This window comes from Bombina bombina, chromosome 1, assembly GCF_027579735.1.
Source record: "Bombina bombina isolate aBomBom1 chromosome 1, aBomBom1.pri, whole genome shotgun sequence".
Lineage (NCBI taxonomy): Eukaryota > Metazoa > Chordata > Amphibia > Anura > Bombinatoridae > Bombina > Bombina bombina.
Window position 1 is genome coordinate 569,402,478 of NC_069499.1, and position 25,694 is coordinate 569,428,171.

The 25,694-nt window shown below is 39.9% G+C and overlaps 1 protein-coding gene across 1 annotated transcript in view; it reads left to right on the forward strand.

The window, feature by feature from the left end:
• CPS1 (carbamoyl-phosphate synthase 1) overlaps nt 1-25,694 on the forward strand; it is a 187,044-nt gene that overhangs the window by 141,029 nt on the left and 20,321 nt on the right. Inside the window, exons 32-34 of the mRNA XM_053698785.1 lie at nt 1,254-1,424; nt 1,497-1,571; nt 9,419-9,517. Coding sequence (XP_053554760.1) covers nt 1,254-1,424; nt 1,497-1,571; nt 9,419-9,517 — 345 coding nt within the window. The remainder of the gene's footprint in view (nt 1-1,253; nt 1,425-1,496; nt 1,572-9,418; nt 9,518-25,694) is intronic.

Genomic DNA, 25,694 nt, shown 5'->3' on the forward strand with positions numbered 1-25,694 from the left:
GTTCTGTTTAGATTTGAATACAAATATGCATAATATAAGCTGGTGTAGTATCTGAGAAATGTGTTCTGAGGTATGTTATTGTATATTATAATGCTGCTGATTGTATTATCATTTATTACACCCTGCGTGGTGTTGTATTGTGCTGATTTTCTTTTTTTCTTTTCTGTTACTACAATACTACATGTTGGTTATAAATATAAATAAAAAAAATAAAAAAATAGGTTTAGTTAGTGGTAGTGATGTGGGAGGCCAGAGGTTTAGGGGTTAATACATTTATTTAGTGGCGGCAGGGTCCGGGAGTGGCAGAATAGGGGTTAATAACATTATGTAGGTGGCGCCAATGTCAGGGGCAGCAGATTAGGGTTGTTTAGATTCAGGGCTTATGTTAGAGCGTTAGGTGTATACTAACTTACTTGTTTTCAACCATAGAAATCAATGGGATATCTGGCAGCATCGAATGTAAGCTTTCAGTGCTTTCAAACTCCCATTGATTTCTATGGCATCCGCGGCCTCCAGGGTGGTGGATTGAAAACCAGGTATGCTGGGCTGGAATAGCCACAAGCGTACTTTTTAGAAATTTGATAAATGGTAAAAGGGGTCAGACAGAGTCGAATGTGTATTTGGAACATCTGCAATGACGTAAGCATCGATCTGCGTCGGATTGAGACCGGCGGATCTTATGTTACATCACAAATGTCAACTTTTGCCGGTCTGTAGGCTTTGATAACTAGGTCGGATCAAGCTTGCAACAATTAAGCTGCGTAATTCCGGCGTATTTGCGGTTGACGGCTTGATAAATATCTCCCTTAATTTTTTGCCATAAATGTATATTGATGTATATAGGTGTAAACATAACTAGACAGCAGCACACCTATAAACACAGACACATGTTTTTAGCAATAGCTTCTGGTGGGATTCCGAAATTTTAGCAACAGGTTCTCTAACTCTATAATACAAAACCTATACACTTTTTAAATTTTAGCAACAGGTTCTTAATCTTTACACTTTCTAAATTTTAGGAACTAGTTCTTAAGAACTGGGGAGAACAGGCTGAATCCCACCACTGCCTTTAGTGTATTTCCCAGGCAGCCAAGAGGTTAAAATAATACACTAGGGCTTGTGTATATTTGACAGTAAATATCTAAAGTTATGCAGGTCCCATCATCTAGCAGAAGTAACCTTTATACGTACAGTAGATTATATGTAAATATAAGTACGTAGACCAAAGAAAACATGATGTTTGTCTCATTCAGGTGATTGAATGCAACTTGAGAGCATCCAGATCTTTCCCCTTTGTGTCCAAAACCCTGGGAGTGGATTTCATTGATGTAGCCACAAAAGTAATGATTGGGGAGAAAGTGGATGAGACTCATCTACCAACCCTGGAAAGCCCCATCATTCCAGCAGATTATGTTGGCATCAAGGTACACTGTCTTCTCTGAAGCCTTTATTAGAATTTTAAAGAACCACATAATTGACTGACAATTCTTTAACAGGCACCAATGTTCTCCTGGCCCCGTCTCCGAGGAGCCGATCCAATTCTTCGTTGTGAGATGGCATCCACTGGAGAGGTAACTTTACATTCTTACAAGAACATATTGAAACAATGGGCAATTAAACACAATATACTTTTCTGTAAAATCTATTTCCTATACTTTAATATTTTAATACATAATGGTTAAAAAATTAATTTCCACAAATAGCAGCAGAAAAATAATAACACAAAACTAATATGGATATTTCAACACTGACCTAATCACTCTATATCAGAGCCAAAAGATTTTAATGGCAAATTATATACTTTGTAACATAATAGATGAAGTCCATCTAGTTCAACTTATACAGATCTTTTTTAGAGTAAGGAGCAGCCGATTGAACTTACATTAATACAGTTTGAAAGTTGACCCATTTAACACAATCAGTCATATCCCTGAATTATTTATCTAGTCAGAAATGTATTTAAGCCATTTTTAAATTTATTTTTAAATTTATCTAAGGTATTAGGATTCACCATCTCCTTTGGCAATGAGTTCCACAATTTGATTGCTCTTACAGTAAAATCTCCTCTCCTCAAGCCTTAATTTATGACCTCTTGTCACAAACAATTGCCTTGGAATAAACAGAGCTTCCACCAACTCTATATGGACCTTGAATATACAGTATTTGTATAAAGTAATCAAATCTTTTCTCATCCACCTTTTTTCTAGAGAAAACAGACACAATTTGGCTAGCCTCTACTAATTGTCTAAATCCTCCATTACGCTTATTCATTTTGTGGCATTTCTTTAGACTTTTTCTAATTCTGCACTGTCCATTTTTAAAATTGGTCCCAGAATTGCACTCCATACTCAAGATGAGGTCTTACCAGGGATTTATATATGGACCGGATTTTGCTTTCCGCCCTTGCATCTATGTCTCTTTTATTACATGCTAGTATCGTATTAGCCTTAGGAGCCTCTGCCTTGTATTGTGCACTTATTCTTATCTTTTTATCTATAAGTATTGGTTATTATTTTGTTTATTATTTTTTTATTTTTTTGTTTGTTTTTATTATTTTAAATGCATATTTTATCACCATTATCTGACCATTATGTTAAAAGTTTGTTTAACCAGCTAAGGCCCATATATATTTTTTGTACTTTGTTTAATGGTTTTATTCCCTTACATGAATACCTCTGTCTTATCTCTGTAATTTTCAACTTTCCCTGTGTTGCTTGAATGACCCTTAGCTCAAATGTCCATAGATATACCCTCCCCATTCCTTTAAACTTTATTGCAGGCCTATCTGACGCTACTATATCTCTCTCCTTCAGCCTGATTTTAAAGTATATCTACCCCAGTCTTGCAAGAAAATACACAGACCTTCATTCAGCTGTCCCACTGCTATGCAAACAGGTAGCCTCTGGAAGATAGTTTCCCTCCCACCCTGCCCCTCAACCCACCCCAGGCTCATTTCTTCATTTATAGATAGTCTCCCACACTACTTTCATTCTCCTTAAATGACAGCTGCAAACACTGATCAGCACATCCTTCCTTTTACTTAACCCTATAGAAAACATACCCTCTCTTCCTACAAATAGCTATATATCACACATACATAGTATATACTTTTATTTCTTTTTTTTTATGTTCTATTATTTTTTTTGTTTTTGTTTTATTTTCATCTACACACCTCATACCACTAACATGAATCCAAATATGACCATACTGTTAACCCTTTTCTCACTCCAATTTTGTTCACATCACTACCGCCATAAGCACACACCTCTAACTGGAAAACAAATTATCATACACCATGGCCTGTTGCTGTAACTTATCTGCTCAGTGCTGGTGGAGAGTTATAAAAAAATAACCCTCCTACCACCACTTCACAAAATTATAAAGTATCACATTCACTATATGGCCAAACAAAAATTATTTCCAAATTCCTATTCCTTATGTTACTTGCCCTTGCAAATGATGTAGAGTCTAACCCTGATCCACCAACAAATTCCATTTCTAGCCTTCCAGCTAAAAAAGGCCTCTCCTTTGTGCACTGTAATATCCGCAGCTTACTACCAAAAATTGATGCACTGCAAGCATGGTGTTTACAATACAAGCCCAAAATCATTGTGATCTCTGAATCGTGGCTAACCACAAAAATACCTGACTCTTCCATTGCAATACATGGGTATTCATGCCATAGAAATGATAGAGCAAAGAGAGGAGGCGGCATTGTAATTTATGTTGACAATTCCACAAAGTACACCCCCTTACAAAAATCTAGCTCTCCTGCCACCTTTGATTTCCTTTGTGGCACAATTGAAATCCTGTGCAGTAAATCAATCATTGTTGCAGGAATCTACCGCCCACCTAGCAAACCTGTGCATTCCCTTTCTGACATAGCACATCTCCTTAGTGAAACTATAGCTCAAAGCCCCAAAAGTGAAATTTAGTTTTTTGGAGATTTTAATATTGATTGGCTGAATCCAAAAAATAATAGTTGTCGCTCGCTGTTTAAATCTTTGCAGCTAACGCAATTAATCTCCTCCCCAACTCGCATAAACATCAAAAACCATAATCACACCCTGCTCGACTGGATTCTCTCCCCTTCTCCCGACCGAATCCAGGAGGCAGGTGTTCTCCCTAACAATTTCAGTGACCACTGCTTAGTGTACTGCGTGCGCAAAATAAAAGGCAACTAAATCCTCTCCCAAGGTTAAAATCCCCAGGTCCTTCAAAAATTGTAATCTTCAATCATTTCTAAATGACATCAAGAACCTCCCCTGGCACAGATTAAACCTAATCGCAGATCTAGACTCTGCAGTTGAATTCTTTCAGTCTGAACTTCTACAAGTTTGGAATTTACATGCCCCGCTGCGCAAGGTGAGAGTAAAAGGAGCACACTTGAATTGGATCACAGTTGACCTCATTGAAATGTACCAGTTTCGGGATTTATTGTGGCCAAAGTTCAAGCATACTGGCTCTATGAACGATCACTGTGTATATAGACAATGGCAAAATATATGCATTAAACAAACAAAATTGGCCAAGGCTCAATATTTCTCTGAAAATCTGAACAATAACATATCAAACCCTAGAAAATTTTGGAAACTCATAAATAACTTACAAAATCCACCAATCCACTCCCGACCCTCCACTGTCAATGCGGACAACCAAACCCTGCAACTCCCCTTAGAAGTAGCAAATGCCTTTAATAATTATTTTGTCAGATGCTCCACCACCCTGATTGACAAAGTAATAAATGACACGCATCCTGGAACTACAAATGTGGATCAGGCCCCACTAAATCAGCAAAGACCCAATATAGAGAAGTTCAATTTTAGACCTGTACCCATCAATGTCATTAAGAAACACCTTAATAATCTAAAAATGAAAAACCAGTCTGGACCTGATCAAATCCCAGCAATGCTTTTGAAGCTCAGTGCGCCGGCAATTGCTAAACCTGTCACAACCCTAATTAAGAATCCTTTGGAAAACTGCAAGTGCCTATCCATAAAAGTGGGGAGTTAACCTTGGTTTCTAACCATCACCCTATATCATTGCTCCCAGTATTGTCAAAAATCTTAGAGAAATGTGTCCATACACAACTATGTGAGTATTACCAACAATCTAACTATCTGACCCCTGTTCAATCAGGTTTTCGCCCAAATCACTCCACTACAACTGCCCTCCTAAAAGTTTGCAACGACAAACTGACATGGAACAAGGAGACCTAACTGGAGCTATTTTCCTTGAATTTGCAAAGGTCTTTGACACAGTAGACCACGACATGCTACTGCTCAAACTAAAAAACTCTGGTATTGCTGATTGTCCGTTAACCTTGTTTCGATCATATGTATCGGATCGATCACAATATGTCTCTGTCTCTAACAGTGACTCCCTCTCCCAGTCACGTGTGGTGTTCCCCAAGGTTCCATTCACATTATTTATAAATGATCTGCCTAATGTCTGCAAATCCTCAACTGTACACATGTACGCAGACGACACGGTAATCTATGCAAACAAATCCGATCTGCCGCAGCTTGAAGCAGTGCTCCAAGACCAGTTCACAGAGGTAGAAAAGTGGAGTTAAAAAAACAAACTCTTCCTAAACACTGACAAAACTGTCACAATGATTTTTGGAACGGGACCTAAACTACACAAACTACAAAATTCCCATCTATGCATCAAAACAAAATCAAATTGCACACTGACCACAGTCCGCTCTTTTAAATACTTGGGTATGTTTTTAGACCCCAATCTATCTTTTGGCGTCCATATAGAAAAGCTGGCATCTAAACTTTATCCAAAAATAGGTGCCCTGTACAGAAACAAATCCTGCCTCAGCCCTACAGTAAAGGAAAAGATTGTACAGCAAATGCTGATGCCTATCATGGATTATATGCACTTGGAGAAATAAAAAACAGAGGGGCGCCTCATGTGTGGTATAGTCTGATTGAAGACATAAGAAAAAGCAACAGAATAGCCAAATGAGTACTCACATACTCTACGAGCACACTCATGTGCTGGTAGGGGCAGGCTGTAGATTTAGATGGGTGTGACAGCTCACCCGTTCAAGGATACTTCCAATACTGTAGTTCTGCAACAGGTGTAAAACAAACAGAGAGCACTATATGTGCAGACCATTAAGGATGATACATAAAAATGTGCTTTATAGTATAAAGTGGGTACTCACATACTCCCAAAGCACACCAATGTGCTGGTAGATACAGGCTGCAGATTCAGGCAGGTGTGGCAGCTCACCCAAACAAACGATCTTTTTGTATTGATGCAGTGAAAACAAAGGCAGGTTTAATGCTTCCCAGTAGCTGTGCACTTAGTAGTGATTGCAGGCAGACGGTAGGAAATGAGATCCACTCCAAAAGTAAAAATTTGCAAATATTTATTAAAAACAAAAATTTAAAAACAACACCAGGGTTGTTATACAAAGTGGATTACAGGGTCACCCAGTTGGCCCCAATGATTGCAACGCGTTTCTCGGTTGGCAAACCGTTTCATCAGGCACCGCAAACTCACCTTAATAAACTTAATACATTGTAATACAGGACCCACCATTGTGACATGCTAAAAGAACTAAACTGGCTGTAGCCGGAATCCAGACGCACCCTCCATCTTTCCTGCCTTGTGTTTAAGAGCCTTTCTGGGAAGCTCCCACTCTACCTGAGCAGAATGCTCTTCCTGGCTGTTCCCACCTCCCATAACCTCTGATCCAATACCAGAACATTATTTAGTCGGCCTCAATACAAAAAGAAAGCAGCTCGATCCTCCTTTTCCTACAGAGCACCACAATTATGGAACGACCTCCCGCACACACTCAAACCTTCCACAAGCCTAAAATCGTTTAAGAGATCCCTCTCTGCATATCTCAAAACAGAATGTACCTGTCATGGTTGATTTTATATTTCCTACCTGTTCTATGTTACATTTTTTTTTTTTTAAGATTTTAAAAATTTTTATTGAACAAAATGAAAATCAGGTTTACAGTAGTATGTGGTTACAATAATCATTAGGCAGTTATATGACAACAATATATTGTTATTTTCGTAAATACAGTAATGCTTAGGTTTTCAATTATTGTAGAAAAGTCCATATGCCAGCACATTATAACTTTATTAATAGTCCTTAGAGTATACATATTCCTCCCAAATAAATCTGATGGAGTAATAATCTTCCATTTTCTTTTGTTCTATGTTACATTTTTGCCTATATTATGTATTAATATTGTTTTTGTATTTTATTGTACCCTATTGTATCAATGCAATGTTTTGTGGACCCAGGACTTACTTGAAAACGAGAGAAATCTCAATGTATCCTTCCTGGTAAAATATTTTATAAATAATAAATAATAATAAGTACTCCTAAGTCCCTTTACTCCTCTGTTTTGCCAAGGCTAGTCCCATTTAAATATTTTTACTTCTAAAATGTAGAACCTTACATTTACCAGTATTATTTATAATACTACTGATATTCATTAGTATATATTTGTTATCCTTAAACTTAGGTTTAATACTTACCTATACTGTAGCAAGCTGGGGGGTCACACTAATCCAACCTTCTTCACAGAGTCCTGGACCACGCTAAAATCCTTCCTCCAAGTCATTTATAAAAATATTAAAAAGAACAGGGACCAGTACTTCACCCCTTTTATCACCCCTTTTTCTCTAATAAATAAGTTATAACCCTCTAAGTTAACTGCCCAGTCATATGAATTATCCCACTAGGTTTCAGTTATGCTAATTATATCATATTCCACTGCCACAAGCTCTTGCTCCCCCATTTAATCTGTCATACTTTTTGCATTTGTTATCATCCATTTAATTGTCATGTGCATTGTAACATTTCCTAAGTGCACCCTTCCATCATCCAAGCTTAAAGATATTCCAGCTGTATTATGATTATTTTATTTACCATTAGGAAGTTATTAATAAAAAAACAAAAACAAATGTTTGTAACAATAAGCTTAAGTATAATAACAGGAAAGTATTGTTCAATAAACTATTCTAAATCATTTTAATATCTTAAATAAATAATTTTGTCTCTCTTCCTCAATTTTTTTTTTTTTTTTAAAGATTATTAATCTAGTCATGTGCATTATAATTAAAGGGACATAATAGTAGAAACTGAAATGTGCATAAGTGCATTTTATTTTTGAATATAAGCATTTTGCAGTATATTTGTGTAAGCACAATGTTTCTAGTAAACATGATTACTGTTTCAGGGGCATGCACACGTGTGTATCCCATGCACCCAATTAGCTAGCAGAGATTTTTAATCGCTGATAAAATATATCCCACCTTCGTCTCCCTAAGCAGGTGTGTTGTTTGAATGGCATGTGCAGTACGTGTACCTATGTTCTTGAAACAGTAAGAACTTTTACTTGAGGCATTTTTGCTAATACGACGTATATGTACATTAGAAAAAAAAATGCTTCTTTTCAAAATTGAAATGCACTAGTACGCTTTTTCGACTTTGACAATTGCATCCCTTTAAGTATTAACATAGATTTTGAGGAATATATTTTAACTTTCTAAAAGGAAGCAATTTAAATAGATGCATGAACAAAGATCAGTGGTAGGAGAAAAGACTAAAACAAGAATAAGCAGGGAATTTAATTATATGTATAAACACATTTTTTTTTTAACTGACACAAAAGTTGATTTATTTTCTACAATGGTTTTTCATTACAGCTTATTGTTAAACAGACTTTTTGTGTTCTTTTAATGCCTGTGGGTCAATACAGGATTTTCTAAATCCTGTATTGACCCATAGGGCATTTTACTAATACAATAGTTAGCCCTGAAACGAGTACAATAAAATGAATTTCAGTAACGAAATAGATAATTATGAAACGGAGGGAGTATGATACATTTACGAATTTGCTTCCCCACAACGGGACTTGAGGTGAGCAAAGGTCAGTGACTTCATTCAGACACAGAGATCTCATTTCTAAGCTTACAAAAACACAAAGGTCTCTGTGTGAAGACGTTTCTGTTGCATCATTTTACAGAAAAAGCAGATAAAGGGAATCTGTGATGTTTAAATAGGCCTGAAATTATAGGGGCTGTAACCTACATTTGAACACATATTATTTTCTAGCAAAACCTGGCATTCTCAGAAATGTTTTTAGGTGAGAAAAATGTACCACAAAAACAAAACTATTTTAAGCCTGTCTATCACAGTTATAATAGATTATAGACCCACAGCAGGTTTTGTCAGTGCTGAACCCTGTTATTAAGGTAAAACCTTTCAGGCTAACTCAGAGATGATAAATAAAGGCTTTTAAGACTACATTTAGTCCATGGCAGTTTAGTAAACAAAACCCTAAATGATACTACTGTAATTTTGTAATAATGCATGCTACCCATGCTGTGCATGATAGGCGATGGTTAACTGTGTCTTGTTGTATCTTACCAAGGTGGCATGCTTTGGAGAAAACATTTACTCTGCTTTCCTGAAGGCCATGATCTCCACCGGCTTCAAACTGCCCCAAAAGGGAATCCTGATTGGAATCCAGGTTAGATATATGCTGTCTCTGCATGGTTGTAAAGGAATTTATACTATATACTAGTGCATGCAATGTATAGATATATAGGTTTATGCTCTCTCATGGTCATTCTGTTGTGCATAGTAAAGTATACTTACTTCATCTTCCTTTTGTGTCTTTTGCTTTGCCTTAAATGCCTAAATTATATGAACACCTAATCTGTGGCAGGTGGCAGTTAACAGGAGCTAGAGGTTTTTTTTTAAAGAATTATAAAACTGTGTCAGAAGATCAAACTTTAAAACACACTGATCGATTTAAATATGTCTCCAACTTATATAAATATATATATATTTTTTATCTTCATTGACAACATAAAAGACAGCCCCCAAAAATGGGCTGTCGGACATGCTCTATAACTAATACCCAAACTCATTTCTATAATTTAAAATAATACAGAGTATGCTCAATTGATCACTGATCAGAGCCAGATAACTTAGTATGCTGTCACCGGCTTTTTGCAGACCTTTCTGCGCGTTATCTACATAGTGCAGCGCCAGGTCAGCAAATGGATTCTGTGGCCTCTAGTTATCAACGTGTCTACTTACCTGCCTTCGCCGGCCCCAATACGCCCGCCTAAGCTCGCCTACCATCGCCGCTGCGGACCTGAAAAATCTCGCCAAAGTTATCAATAAATCTGTCAAAAAGCCGCGCACCAAGTACGGGGCCATGAGCAGCGGACTATCACTCATCCGATCTCGCTGCTCTTCGGCTTTTTTACAGCTTTATTGACAAGCTGTCACTAAGCACACACACTAAACTACACTGTTGTACCCCCTATACCGGCGCCCCTGGAGCCCCCCGCAACTAAATAAAGTTATAAAACCCCTAAACCACCGCTCCTAGACCCCACTGCAACTCTTATAAATGTATTAACCCCTAAACCGCCGCTCCTGGACCCCGCCACCACCTACATAATACATATTAACCCCTATCCTGCCCCCCTATACAGCCGCAACTAAATAAATTGTTTAACCCCTAAACCGCCGCTCCCGGACCCCGCCGCCACCTATATTAAACTTATTAACCCCTAATCTGCCCCCCCTACACCGTCGCCACCTATAATAAATTTATTAACCCCTATCCTGCCCCCCCTATACCGCCGCATCCTATAATAAAATTTTTAACCCCTAAACCTAAGTCTAACCCTAACACCCCCCTAACTTAAATATTAATTAAATACATCTAAATATTATAACTCTTATTAACTAAATTAATCCTATTTAAAAATAAATACTTACCTTTAAAATAAACCCTAATATAGCTACAATATAAATAATATTTATTTTTATTTTACAGGCAAATTTCAATTTATTTTAACTAGGTACAATAGCTATTAAATAGTTAATAACTATTTAATAGCTACCTAGTTAAAATAAAGACACATTTACCTGTAAAATAAAAACTAACCTAAGCTACAATTACACCTAACACTACACTATCATTAAATAAATTATTCCTATTTAAAACTAAATACTTACCTGTAAAATAAACCCTAAGATAGCTACAATGTAATTAATAATTACATTGTAGCTATTTTAGGATTTATATTTATTTTACAGGTAACTTTGTATTTATTTTAGCTAGTTAGAATAGTTATTAAATAGTTATTAACTATTTCATAACTACCTAGCTAAAAGAAATACAACATTACCTGTAAAATAAATCCTAACCTAAGTTACAATTAAACCTAACACTACACTATCATTAAATGAATTAAATAAATTACCTACAAATAACTACAATTAAATAAACTAACTAAAGTACAAAAAATAAAAAAACCTAAGTTGAAAAAAATAAAAAAATAAAGTTACAAACATTTAAAAAATATTACAACAATTTTAAGCTACTTACACCTAATCTAAGCCCCCTAATAAAATAACAAAGCCCCCTAAAATAAAAAAATGCCCTACCCTATTCTACATTAAAAAGTTACCAGCTCTATTACCTTACCAGCCCTTAAAAGGGCCTTTTGCGGGGCATGCCCCAAAGAAAACAGCTCTTTTGCCTGTACAATAAAAATACAACCCCCCCAACATTAAAATCCACCACCCACATACCCCTAATCTAACACAAACCCCCCTTAAATAAACCTAACACTACCCCCCTTAAGATCATCCTACCTTTAGCCGTCTTCAGCCAGCCGACCACCGATGGAACAGAAGAAGACATTCGGAGCGGCAGAAGTCATCATCCAAGGGGGCTGAAGAAGTCTTCCATCCAATTGAAGTCAACATCCAGGCGGCGTCTTCAATCTTCATCTATCCGGAGCGGAGCCATCTTCAGACGAGCCGACGCGGAGCCATCTTCTTCCACCGACGACTGAACGACGAATGATGGTTCCTTTAAGTGACGTCATCCAAGATGGCGTCCCTCGAATTCCGATTGGATGATAGGATTCTATCAGCCAATCGGAATTAAGGTAGGAAAAATCTGATTGGCTGATTAAATCAGCCAAAATCAGCCAATCAGATTGAGCTTGCATTCTATTGGCTGATCGGAACAGCCAATAGAATGCAAGCTCAATCTGATTGGCTGATTGGATCAGCCAATCGGATTGAACTTCAATCTTATTGACTGATTTAATCAGCCAATCAGATTTTTCCTACCTTAATTCCGATTGGCTGATAGAATCCTATCAGCCAATCGGAATTCAAGGGACGCCATCTTGGATGACGTCACTTAAAGGAACCGTCATTCGTCGTTCAGTCGTCGGTGGAAGAAGATGGCTCCGTGTCGGCTCGTCTGAAGATGGCTCCGCTCCGGATGGATGAAGATTGAAGACGCCACCTGGATGTTGACTTCAATCAGATGGAAGACTTCTTCAGCGCCCCTTGGATGATGACTTCAATCGGATGGAAGACTTCTTCAGCGCCCCTTGGATGATGACTTCTGCCTCTCCGGATGTCTTCTTCTGCTCCATCGGTGGTCGGCTGGCTGAAGACGGCTAAAGGTAGGATGATCTTCAGGGGGGTAGTGTTAGGTTTATTTAAGGGGGGTTTGGGTTAGATTAGGGGTATGTGGGTGGTGGGTTTTAATGTTGGGGGGGGTTGTATTTTTATTTTACAGGCAAAAGAGCTGTTTTCTTTGGGGCATGCCCCGCAAAAGGCCCTTTTAAGGGCTGGTAACGTAATAGAGCTTGTAACTTTTTAATGTAGAATAGGGTAGGGCATTTTTTTATTTTGGAGGCTTTGTTATTTTATTAGGGGGCTTAGATTAGGTGTAAGTAGCTTAAAATTGTTGTAATATTTTTTAAATGTTTGTAACTTCATTTTTTTATTTTTTGAAACTTAGTTTTTTTAATTTTTTGTACTTTAGTTAGTTTATTTAATTGTATTTAATTGTAGTTATTTGTAGGTAATTTATTTAATTAATTTAATCATAGTGTAGTGTTAGGTTTAATTGTAACTTAGGTTAGGATTTATTATACAGGTAATTTTGTATTTCTTTTAGCTAGGTAGTTATGAAATAGTTAATAACTATTTAATAACTATTCTAACTAGCTAAAATAAATACAAAGTTACCTGTAAAATAAATATAAATGCTAAAATAGCTACAATGTAATTATTAATTATATTGTAGCTATCTTAGGGTTTATTTTACAGGTAAGAGTTTAGTTTTAAATAGGAATAATTTATTTAATGATAGTGTAGTGTTAGGTGTAATTGTAACTTAGGTTAGTTTTTATTTTACAGGTAAATTTGTCTTTATTTTAACTAGGTAGCTATTAAATAGTTAATAACTATTTAATAGCTATTGTACCTAGTTAAAATAAATTGAAATTTGCCTGTAAAATAAAAATAAATCCTAAGATAGCTACAATATAATTATTATTTATATTGTAGCTATATTAGGGTTTATTTTAAAGGTAAGTATTTATTTTTAAATGGGATTAATTTAGTTAATAAGAGTTATAATATTTAGATGTATTTAATTAATATTTAAGTTAGGGGGTGTTAGGGTTAGGGTTAGACTTAGGTTTAGGGGTTAATAATTTTATTATAGTTGCGGCGGTGTAGGGGGGGCAGGATAGGGGTTAATAAATTTATTATAGTGGCGGCGGTGTAGGGGGGGCAGGATAGGGGTTAATAGGTATTATGTAGGTGGTGGCGGGGTCTGGGAGTGGCGGTTTAGGGTTTAACATATATATTATAGTAGCGGCGGGCTCCGGGAGCGGCGGTTTAGGGGGTAATACATTTATTTAGTTGCGGCGGTGTAGGGGGGACAGATTAGGGGTGTTTAGACTCGGGGTACATGTTAGGGTGTTAGGTGCAGACATCTCCCATAGAAATCAATGGGATGTCGGGCAGCAGAGAACATGAACTTTCGTTATGGTCAGACTCCCATTGATTCCTATGGGATCCACCGCTTCCAGTGCAGCGAATTGAAAACCAGGTATGCTGGGCCGGAAAAGTGCCGAGCGTACCTGCTAGTTTTTTGATAACTAGCAAAAGTAGTCAGATTGTGCCGAACTTGTGTGCGGAACATCTGGAGTGATTTAAGAATCGATCTGTGTCGGACTGAGTCCGGCGGATCGAAGCTTACATCACAAAATTCTACTTTTGCCGGGCAGCAGGGCTTGATAACTAAGGCAAATCAGCCTCTCCACAAATACTCTGCGGAATTCCAGCATATTTGAGGTTGACGGCTTGATAACTAGAGGCCCGTAACTGCAATTGTTTTAGCCATCACTCAATGCTCATTATTCTAGGAGAGTTGGTGCTGATGCTGCTGCTCTGGGGACACTGTGGTCATGTGACCGCAAGAATGATGTCTGAGGACTCCAGAATATATTGTGCATGTGCAAGAGAAAGGTAATTAATTGCACATGCCTGGTTAGGGGAGACTACGTAGAACATAGAACCAAGCTTGAAAACCGTGTTTGGCTACTGCAAATTAGCCTCATGGAAGGTTTGAAAATCCACCTCTCTAATGAAGTGTGTACTCTCACATGAAACATGTAAGAGGATCATCTGCACAATGGGGGTCATTCACTCTACCTTGTGTTGCTAAGTTATACGGCATAAACCTTCAGGAACTTTTTCACCACTTAGGTTTGCTGTTTCTTCTTTTGGAATATTAATTTAGAATGGAAATTGGAGTGGAACAGTTATAAATAAACAATGCAAGGTATTTAATCAATTGTTTATGAAATATTAATCTATCAAATCATTCAAAAAACATTTTTGCCTTTCATATCCCTTTAATATACATTAAGTGACTCTACTCAGTGACCCCCCCCCCCATAGTGTCCTTTCCTGCTCAAATAAAAAACACTCAGGATACCAAGCTTGGGTTGAAAAGGCAGCAGGACACTTTATTAAACTTTATGTATAAAAACAATAAATCTGCACATCAGAAAAAAACAACCACCACGTGCTGGCAAACCCTGCCAAAACACGCTCACAATCCCCAATCTCTCTCCCAATTTCCTAGTAGGAGGTACCACCATCAACTATTGGCCCACAAAATAGCCAAACACCCAAACATCCAATGGGGAGGGAGTGTGGGAGTTTGCACTCCTTTACAGGTTTTGCTAAAACTGATACCCACTTCCTCCTTCACTCCCCTTCTTAAAACCTTCAGTCTCTACCCCTTCATCCTTTAGCTGACCTACTATTTTCTCAGGACCACAAGAGGGTCACAAAACCCCCCTTTCATGCAGTCATGCAGGGTTATCTTCTGACTAGTTTACTCCTTTAAAGATGCTGACCCAGCCAAAGGCCTTCGTGTAACTATACGCCTGAATAGCACATGGAATTGTATGATTTGTAACTATTTCCATAGCACATAATTATATTCTTGATAGCTACAATGTAAGGATTTAATAATAAGTTGCAACTTTTATTTACAGCTCTTAATTCAAGCACCAGATTTACATATCTAACCGTTACTGCCTAATACCTATGATACTCAGTTGTCCTCACTTACCTCACCCTTTTTGCAAACAGTTGTGGCATTAATAGAAGTCATAAAATCATAGCTAAAAATACTCAAGTTTTATGTTTCTCGTCTGTTGTAGTAGTAAGAAGAGCTCCTAAATGTATAGCATTTTTCTTTAGCACCCCCTAACCAAAATAATGTAAATATATTCGTTTTTAAAAAATATCTGTTTGACCCTGGTGATGGCACATTTTCATTGTATCAAGATACCAAATAAAAAGCAGGAGTAACGTATATATTTTTCCATGGCACCGTTTACTAGCATAGCTAGTCTGGCTAATTTGTTTTGCACACTTTAACATTTTCACAGTGGAACAATTTGCCTGTCACCTTGGGCAGATATCTGGCAGATTACCTTTGGAAAACTTGACACATTTCAGGCTCTGAAATATACTGACTGTTTGTGAATTTGCATCAGGACAGTTATAAAAAATCAAATACCCCTGGTAGCGGTTCTCCGAAGATCAGAACACCATAGCTTCATGTGGCCATATACTATGTAGAGAAAAAAACCTTTCAGAAGACATTACTTGGCGCAAATTCATTAGCAAATGCTAAAAACATAAAATGGAGGATTTAATTCCAACTATTGACCAATAGATGATGATCAGAAATGCCTCTCTATTGTGTCTTCAGCACTGGGTTCTAATCACAGCCTTTCATAAGCCAAGATAAAAGGCTGAGGCTAGGACCCAAATGCTGGAGGTGTCTGGAGAGACATTTTCATCCCTTAGACAAAAGCTGTAACCATATTTTTATTTATTTCTGGTTCATCCCTTCTAGTTCCCCAGCCAGAGATCTAAAATGCTGCCTATTTCAAATGAAACGAATCTTTTTATTTTTCTCAGAGTGCTGCACGAGACATGACATTTATCATTGCACCAGCAGTTCTTGTGAACCGCTGGTGCAATGCCGCCCCCTGCAGATTCGCGGCCAATCGGCCGCTAGTAGGGTGTGTCAATCAACCCGATCGTATTTGATCGGGCTGATTGCTGTCCGCAACCTCAGAGGTGGCGGAAGAGTTAAGGAGCAGCGGTCTTAGGACCACTGCTTCTTAACTTCCGCTTCATGCAGAACTGAAGCGGAGTGAGTCGGAAGCAGCATTCGCTGCTTCATAAATCGACCCCCTAGTCCTGTCTGTAAGTGTAGTCCATTTCCAGGTTTTGTAGGAATGGCACAATTAGCTACCCTCACAAGTGCAGAAAACAAAATCATTCTTGGAAGTCAGCATGAAAACCTGAGATTAGGGGGTAAATTTATTAAATGACGAGCGGACATCGCTAAATGCCGACAGCATACTCTGTCTGTATTTATCATTGCACAAGTATTTCTAGTGAAATGCTTGTGCAATGACGCCCCTGCTCACCAGCGGCCAATCGGCCGCTAGCAGGGGCTGTCAATCATCACAATCGTATCCACTGCATAATAAATCTACCCCTAGGACTCAAAAACTGTTGGTGCTTTGGAAATTAATTTAGGCTAACCATCTATTTGCCAAGAACCATAACTAAATCATCCATTTTATGCTTTTAGCATTTGCTGATTTTATCCATGAGTACCAGCTAATTTATTCAGCAATGTTTGTATCTTCATACATGTGGTTAATATCTATGGGAGATGCTATCCATGTCAGGCGAAAAGCACCCTGTTTATTTTGAGAGTGCTAGTAGGTTATGAAATGCGTCTCCAGTTTTTTTTCTGAGAATGCTACATGAAATAAATATGCATACAGTCCAATATGTGAGTGAAATCTATCTAGAGATTTTGTATACACACACACACAATTAGATCCAAAGTCCAGCATTAAATTTCTAGTTTGCATGGTTTAACATCTGTATATATATATATATATATATATATATAAATAAATATATATTATTTTATATATATATATATATATATATATATATATATATATACGTATTTACTATGGGCAAGATTAAAAATTGCACAGTATGAGTTTTCCGCACATGATATGGTCCTTTCGCAATTTATTTCCTTTCCCCAGATATTACAAGTAGTGATGTCGCGAACATAAAATTTTGCATTCGCGAACCGCAAAACCGGGCGAACCGCCATAGACTTCAATAGGCAGGCGAATTTTAAAACCCACAGGGAGTCTTTCTGGCCACAATAGTGATGGAAAAGTTGTTTCAAGGGGACTAACACCTGGACTATGGCATGCCGGAGGGGGATCCATGGCAAAACTCCCACGGAAAATTACATAGTTGATGCAGAGTCTGGTTTTAATCCATAAAGGGCATAAATCACCTAACATTCCTAAATTGTTTGAATTAACATGCTTTAAAACATCAGGTATGATGTTGTATCGATCAGGTAGTGTAAGGGTTATGCCCGCTTCACAGTGACAGACCAAACTCCCCGTTTAACGCACCGCAAACAACCGCAAACAGTCCATTTGCACAACCACAAACTCCCCATTTGCACAAGGTTGGATACCAAGCTAGCCATGTCCCGTTCCTTGTCCTCACTGATGTCATTGAAGGTCTCTTTCTCCACCCAGCCACGTACAACACCAAGGGTCCCCGAAAGGTGACAACAAGCCCCCTGGGGCGCTTGGTGTGTTTGGTCTTCTACCTCCTCAAAGCCACCTTCCTCCTCTGACTCCTCTTCTTCAGACTCCTCTCTCTGCGTTGCCTCTCTCTGCATTATTATAAGGTGTGTTAAGTAGTACTTTTCCTATCAGTTTAATCCCTGTTACGTCCCCTATCAGGGGACGTGTATATGGCATGGATTTTAGGAACCGGGAGATGGAAAAAGATGCTTGGTCGGTCCTCCTACTTCAAATTTGGGGCACTGCGCGTGAAATCTACTGTGCCACCAGATATGAGCGGTGTGTTAAGTAGTACTATTCTCATCAGTTTAATCCCTGTTACGTCCTCTATCAGGGGACGTGTATATGGCATGGATTTTAAGAACCGGGAGATGGAAAAAGATGCTTGGTCGGTCCTCCTACTTCAAATTTGGGGCACTGCACGTGCAATCTACTGTGCCACCAGATATGAGTGGTGTGTTAAGTAGTACTATTCTTATCAGTTTAATCCCTGCTACGTCCCCTATCAGGGGACGTGTATATGACATGGATTTTAGGAACCGGGAGATGGAAAAAGATGCTTGGTCGGTCCTCCTACTTCAAATTTGGGGCACTGCGCATGCAATCTACTGTGCCACCAGATATGAGTCGTGTGTTAAGTAGTACTATTCTTATCAGTTTAATCTCTGTTACGTCTCCTATCAGGGGACGTGTATATGGCATGGATTTTAGGAACCGGGAGATGTAAAAAGATTCTTGGTAGGTCCTCCTACTTCAAATTTGGGGCACTGCGCGTGCAATTTAATATGCCACCAGATAGGAGTGGTGTGTTAAGTAGTACTATTCCTATCAGTTGAATCCCTGTTATGTGCCTTTTTTATTGGTTTGGTTTTTGAAGCCACAGTGCTGCACCAGAGGCCAGAAAAATTAGGCATGTACACATGCCTGAAAAATTAGGTATTGTTGCAGCCGCTGCTGTAGCAGCGGCCAGAAAAATTGATGTTTGTTTCCCAGGCAGAAAGTGCCCTAAAACATTGCGGCTTGAACCCTAGTTGGTGGCGGATAAGTCACGCAAGTCATCCGGCATTCAGAGATAAAATACAGCAGCGTGTGGACCATTTTTAGCCCAAGGCAGCTCATCTCATCTGGCCTTTTTTAGTCGAATGTATCGCTCAATGTCAGTCCCTTCGGGATCCATCCCTCATTCATCTTAATAAAGGTGAGGTAATCTAGACTTTTTTGACCTAGGCGACTTCTCTTCTCAGTGACAATACCTCCTGCTGCACTGAAGGTCCTTTCTGACAGGACAATTGAAGCGGGGCAGGCCAGAAGTTCTATCGCAAATTGGGATAGCTCAGGCCACAGGTCAAGCCTATACACCCAGTAGTCAAGGGGTTCATCGCTCCTCAGAGTGTCGAGATCTGCAGTTAAGGCGAGGTAGTCTGCTACCTGTCGGTTGAGTCGTTCTCTGAGGGTGGACCCCGAAGGGCTATGGCGATGCATAGGACTTAAAAAGCTCCACATGTCCTCCATCAACAACATGTCTGTAAAGCGTCCTGTCCTTGCCGGCGTGGTCGTGGGATGAGGAGGATTACTTTCACCTCTTCCCCTGTTAGATTCCCGTTGTGCTGTGACATCACCCTTATACGCTGTGTAAAGCATACTTTTTAATTTCTTTTGGAACTGCTGCATCCTTTCCGACTTGCTGTAATTCGGTAACATTTCAGGCACTTTATGCTTATACTAGGGGTCTAGTAGCGTGGACACCCAGTACAGGTCGTTCTCCTTCAGCTTTTTTATACGAGGGTCCCTCAACAGGCACAACAGCATGAAAGACCCCATTTGCACAAGGTTGGATGCCGAGCAACTCATGTCCCGTTCCTCGTCCTCAGTGATCTCACTGAAGGTATCTTCATCCCCCCAGCCACGAACAACACCACGGGTACCAGATAGGTGACAACAACGAGCACCCTGGGATGCCTGTTGTGGTTGGTCTTCCTCCTCCTCCTCAAAGCCACATTCCTCCTCTGACTCTTCTTCCTCACAATCCTCTTCCAGCGTTGCCGCTGGTCCAGCAAGCGATGCTGATAAGGCTGTTTCTGGTGGTGATGGTGACCACAACTCTTCCTCTTCACGCTCATCTACGGCCTGATCCAGCACTCTTCGCAGGGCATGCTCCAGGAAGAAAACAAATGGTATGATATCGCTGATGGTGCCTTCGGTGTGACTGACTAGGTTTGTCACTTCCTCAAAAGGACGCATGAGCCTACAGGCATTTCGCATGAGCGTCCAGTAACGTGGCAAAAAAATTCCCAGCTCCGCAGAGGCTGTCCTAGCATCCCGGTCATACAAATAGTCGTTAATGGCTTTTTCTTGTTGGAGCAGGCGGTCGAACATTAGGAGTGTTGAATTCCAACGTGTCGGGCTGTCGCAAATCAATCGCCTCACTGGCATGTTGTTTCGCCGCTGGATATCTGAAAAGTGCGCCATGGCCGTGTAGGAACGCCTGAAATGGCCACGCACCTTCCTGGCCTGCTTCAGGATGTCCTGTAAGCCTGGGTACTTATGCACAAAGCATTGTACGATCAGATTAGACACATGTGCCATGCACGGCACATGTGTCAACTTGCCCAAATTCAATGCCGCCAACAAATTTCTTCCGTTGTCAGAAACCACTTTGCCGATCTCCAGTTGGTGCGGAGTCAGCCACTGATCCACCTGTGCGTTCAGGGCGGACAGGAGTGCTGGTCCGGTGTGACTCTCTGCTTTCAGGCAAGTCAACTCCAAGACGGCGTGACACTGCCATATCCGGGATGTGGAATAGTACCTGGGGAGCTGGGGGGGTGCCGTTGATGTGGAGCAAGACGCAGCAGCAGAAAAGGACTCAGACAAGGAGGTTATGGAAGAGGATGGAGTAGGAGGAGTAGAGGAGGTGGCAACAGGCCTGCCTGCAAGTCGTGGCGGTGTCACCAACTCCTCTGCAGAGCCACGCATTCCATGTTTGGCAGCCGTCAGCAGGTTTACCCAATGCGCAGTGTAGGTGATATACCTGCCCTGACCATGCTTTGCAGACCAGGTATCAGTGGTCAGATGGACCCTTGCCCCAACACTGTGTGCCAGACATGTCATTACTTCCTTTTGCACAATCGAGTACAGGTTGGGGATTGCCTTTTGTGCAAAGAAATTTCGGCCGGGTACCTTCCACTGCAGTGTCCCAATAGCTACAAATTTTTTGAACACCTCAGACTCCACCAGCTTGTATGGTAAAAGCTGGCGGGCTAAGAGTTCAGAAAAGCCAGCTGTCAGACGCCGGGCAAGGGGGTGACTTTGTGACATTGGCTTCTTACGCTCAAACATGTCCTTGACAGACACCTGACTGTGGGCTGATGAGCAGGAACTGCTCAAGGCGAGAGACGGAGTGGCGGATGGTTGAGAGGGGGCAAGGAGGACAGCAGTGGTTGACGTGCCTGAAGATGCTGGACCAGGAGGAGGATGGCGGCTTTGAGTTTGTGTGCTGCTTGTACTCATGTGCTGATCCCATAGGCGTTTGGGATGTGCGATCATGTGCCTTCGCAAAGCAGTTGTACCTAGGTGGGTGTTGGACTTCCCACGACTCAGTTTCTTTTGGCACAGGTTGCAAATGGCATCGCTGCTGTCAGAGGCAGACACACAAAACAAATGCCACACTGCTGAGCTCTGCAATGACGGCATTTTGGTGGTGGCAACAGCATGCGTTGATTGGCGTGCTGTCTGGCTGACCCCAGGTGCCGATGCATGCTGTCTGACTTTGCCACTAGCTCCTTGCGACGACCACCCCCTGCTTCCAACTCGTCTCCTCCTCCTCCTCTCTGTCTCCCCATCTGAACTTTCCCCCTGTTCTTCTCTTCTAGCGGGCACCCATGTGACATCCACGGACGCATCGTCATCATCAATCACTTCACTTGTATCTGACAACTCAACAAAGGAAGTAGCAGCGGGTACAACATCATCATCATCACACTGTACGTCCATGTCTGTAATGCTGCCTGACTGTGACATATCACTGTTATCTACATCCTCTGTCAATGATGGTTGCGCATCACTCATTTCTTCAAATTGATGTGTAAATAACTCCTCTGACAGATCAAGTGAAGCGGCTGTGGTGCTAGTGTTGGTGGCGCCGGCAGGTGGGCGAGTGGTAACTTGAGAGGTGCCCGAAGCTAAGCTGGAGGAGGATGGTGCATCAAGGTTCCGAGCGGAAGCTGTAGAAGATTGGGTGTCCTGTGTTAGCCAGTCAACTCAGAACTTTTCGAGTTCATGGTACGTGGCCTCTGAACACTGGGCATTATTCTAGGGCCAAAGGGAATCACAGCACCACGACCACGATGGCACCTGCGGGGTGGCCTGCCTCTGCCTGTCATTTTTTTTTAAATGTACACTTACACTACTATTAAACAAGATATGAGTGGTGGCACTGGGCAAGTGGGCACAGTATACGTTGTGAGCCTGAGACAAAAAAGCAGACTGATGTTTCACAGTCCAAAAAGTTTTTTTTTTTTTTTTAATGTACACTTACACTACTATTAAACAAGATATGAGTGGTGGCACTGGGCAAGTGGGCACAGTATACGCTGTGAGCCTGACACAAAAAAGCAGACTGATGTTTAACAGTCAAAAAAGTTTTTTTTTTTTTTTAAATGTACACTTACACTACTATTAAACAAGATATGAGTGGTGGCACTGGGCAAGTGGGCACAGTATACGCTGTGAGTCTGACACAAAAAAGCAGACTGATGTTTCACAGTCCAAAAAGTTTTTTTTTTTTAAATGTACACTTACACTACTATTAAACAAGATATGAGTGGGGGCACTGGGCAAGTGGGCACAGTATACGCTGTGAGCCTGACACAAAAAAGCAGACTGATGTTTCACAGTCCAAAAAGTTTTTGTTTTTTTAAAATGTACACTTACACTACTATTAAACAAGATATGAGTGGTGCCACTGGGCAAGTGGGCACAGTATACGCTGTGAGCTTGACACAAAAAAGCAGACTGATGTTTCACAGTCCAAAAAGTTTTTTTTTTTTTTTTTAAATGTACACTTACACTACTATTAAACAAGATATGAGTGGTGCCACTGGGCAAGTGGGCACAGTATACGCTGTGAGCCTGACACAAAAAAGCAGACTGATGTTTCACAGTCAAAAAAGTTTTTTTTTTTTTTTAAATGTACACTTACACTACTATTAAACAAGATATGAGTGGTGGCACTGGGCAAGTGGGCACAGTATACGCTGTGAGCCTGACACAAAAAAGCAGACTGATGTTCACAGTCAAAAAAGTTTTTTTTTTAAAATGTACACTTACACTACTATTAAACAAGATATGAGTGGGGGCACTGGGCAAATGGGCACAGTATACGCTGTGAGCCTGACACAAAAAAGCAGACTGATGTTTCACAGTCCAAAAAGTTTTTGTTTTTTTAAAATGTACACTTACACTACTATTAAACAAGATATGAGTGGTGCCACTGGGCAAGTGGGCACAGTATACGCTGTGAGCTTGACACAAAAAATCAGACTGATGTTTCACAGTCCAAAAAGTTTTTTTTTTTTTTTAAATGTACACTTACACTACTATTAAACAAGATATGAGTGGTGCCACTGGGCAAGTGGGCACAGTATACGCTGTGAGCCTGACACAAAAAAGCAGACTGATGTTTCACAGTCAAAAAAGTTTTTTTTTTTTTAAATGTACACTTACACTACTATTAAACAAGATATGAGTGGTGGCACTGGGCAAGTGGGCACAGTATACGCTGTGAGCCTGACACAAAAAAGCAGTCTGATGTTTCACAGTCAAAAAAGTTTTGTTTTTTTAAAATGTACACTTAAACTACTATTAAACAAAATATGAGTGGTGGCACTGGGCAAGTGGGCACAGTATACGCTGTGAGTCTGACACAAAAAAGCAGACTGATGTTTAACAGTCAAAAAAGTTTTTTTTTTTTTAAATGTACACTTACACTACTATTAAACAAGATATGAGTGGTGGCACTGGGCAAGTGGGCACAGTATACGCTGTGAGTCTGACACAAAAAAGCAGACTGATGTTTCACAGTCCAAAAAGTTTTTTTTTTTTAAATGTACACTTACACTACTATTAAACAAGATATGAGTGGTGCCACTGGGCAAGTGGGCACAGTATACGCTGTGAGCCTGACACAAAAAAGCAGACTTATGTTTCACAGTCAAAAAAGTTTTTTTTTTTTTTTAAATGTACACTTACACTACTATTAAACAAGATATGAGTGGTGGCACTGGGCAAGTGGGCACAGTATACGCTGTGAGCCTGACACAAAAAAGCAGTCTGATGTTTCACAGTCCAAAAAGTTTTGTTTTTTTTAAATGTACACTTAAACTACTATTAAACAAAATATGAGTGGTGGCACTGGGCAAGTGGGCACAGTATACGCTGTGAGCCTGACACAAAAAAGCAGACTGATGTTTCACAGTTAAAAAAGTTTTTTTTTTTTTTAAATGTACACTTACACTACTATTAAACAAGATATGAGTGGTGGCACTGGGAAAGTGGGCACAGTATACGCTGTGAGCCTGACACAATAAAGTAGACTGATGTTTGTTTAACAGTCCAAAAAGTTTTTTTTTTTTAAATGTACACTTACACTACTATTAAACAAGATATGAGTGGTGGCACTGGGCAAGTGGGCACAGTATACGCTGTGAGCCTGACACAAAAAAGCAGACTGATGTTTCACAGTCCAAAAAGTTTTTTTTTTTTTTAAATGTACACACACACTGGCAGGCAGGCAACTGCATTTAGATTACACAAGCAGACTGATGCTTCACAGTCAAAAAAGTTTTTTTTTTTAAATTTACACTACTGTTACACCAGATATGAGTGGTGGCACTGGGCAAGTGGGCACAGTATAAGCTGTGAGCCTGGCACACACGCTGGCAGGCAGGCAACTGCAATTAGATTACACAGGGAAAAAAAAGCAGCCCTAAAAAGGGCTTTTTGGGGTGCTGTCCTTACAGCAGAGATCAGATGAGTCCTTCAGGACTGTAGTGGACACTGAATTCACTAGCCTAGCTATCGATTTCCCTATTAATCAGCAGGAGCTACACTGTCCCTCCTCTCCCTAAGAATGCAGCTTCCGAATGAATCTAAAATGGATGCTGTCCAGGAGGTAGGAGGGTCTGGGAGGGAGGGTCTGCTGCTGATTGGCTGGAATGTGCCTGCTGACTGTGAGGTACATGGTCAAAGTATTACTCAATGATGACGAATAGGGGCGGATCGAACATCGCATATGTTCGCCCGCCGCGGCGAACGCGAACATGCTATGTTCGCCGGGAACTATTCACCAGCGAACTATTCGCAACATCACTAATTACAAGTCTTGAAACAAAAGTTTCACAAAACGCTTCAAAAATACATTAAAAAGTACACTTACACTCATATTAACACTGTATAATAAAAAATATTTTAAGAAAATATTGCACACAAACGTTATAAGGGCTAAAAGATAGGAGATCTCGGGTGTAAGAAAAAAAAGCAGGCAAAGGGATTTTAAATTAACATACAACGTACATAGATAGCCGGATATATAGTTCAGCATTCTAAGGCACTGTGGCTGAGCTCTGTAATGACCCA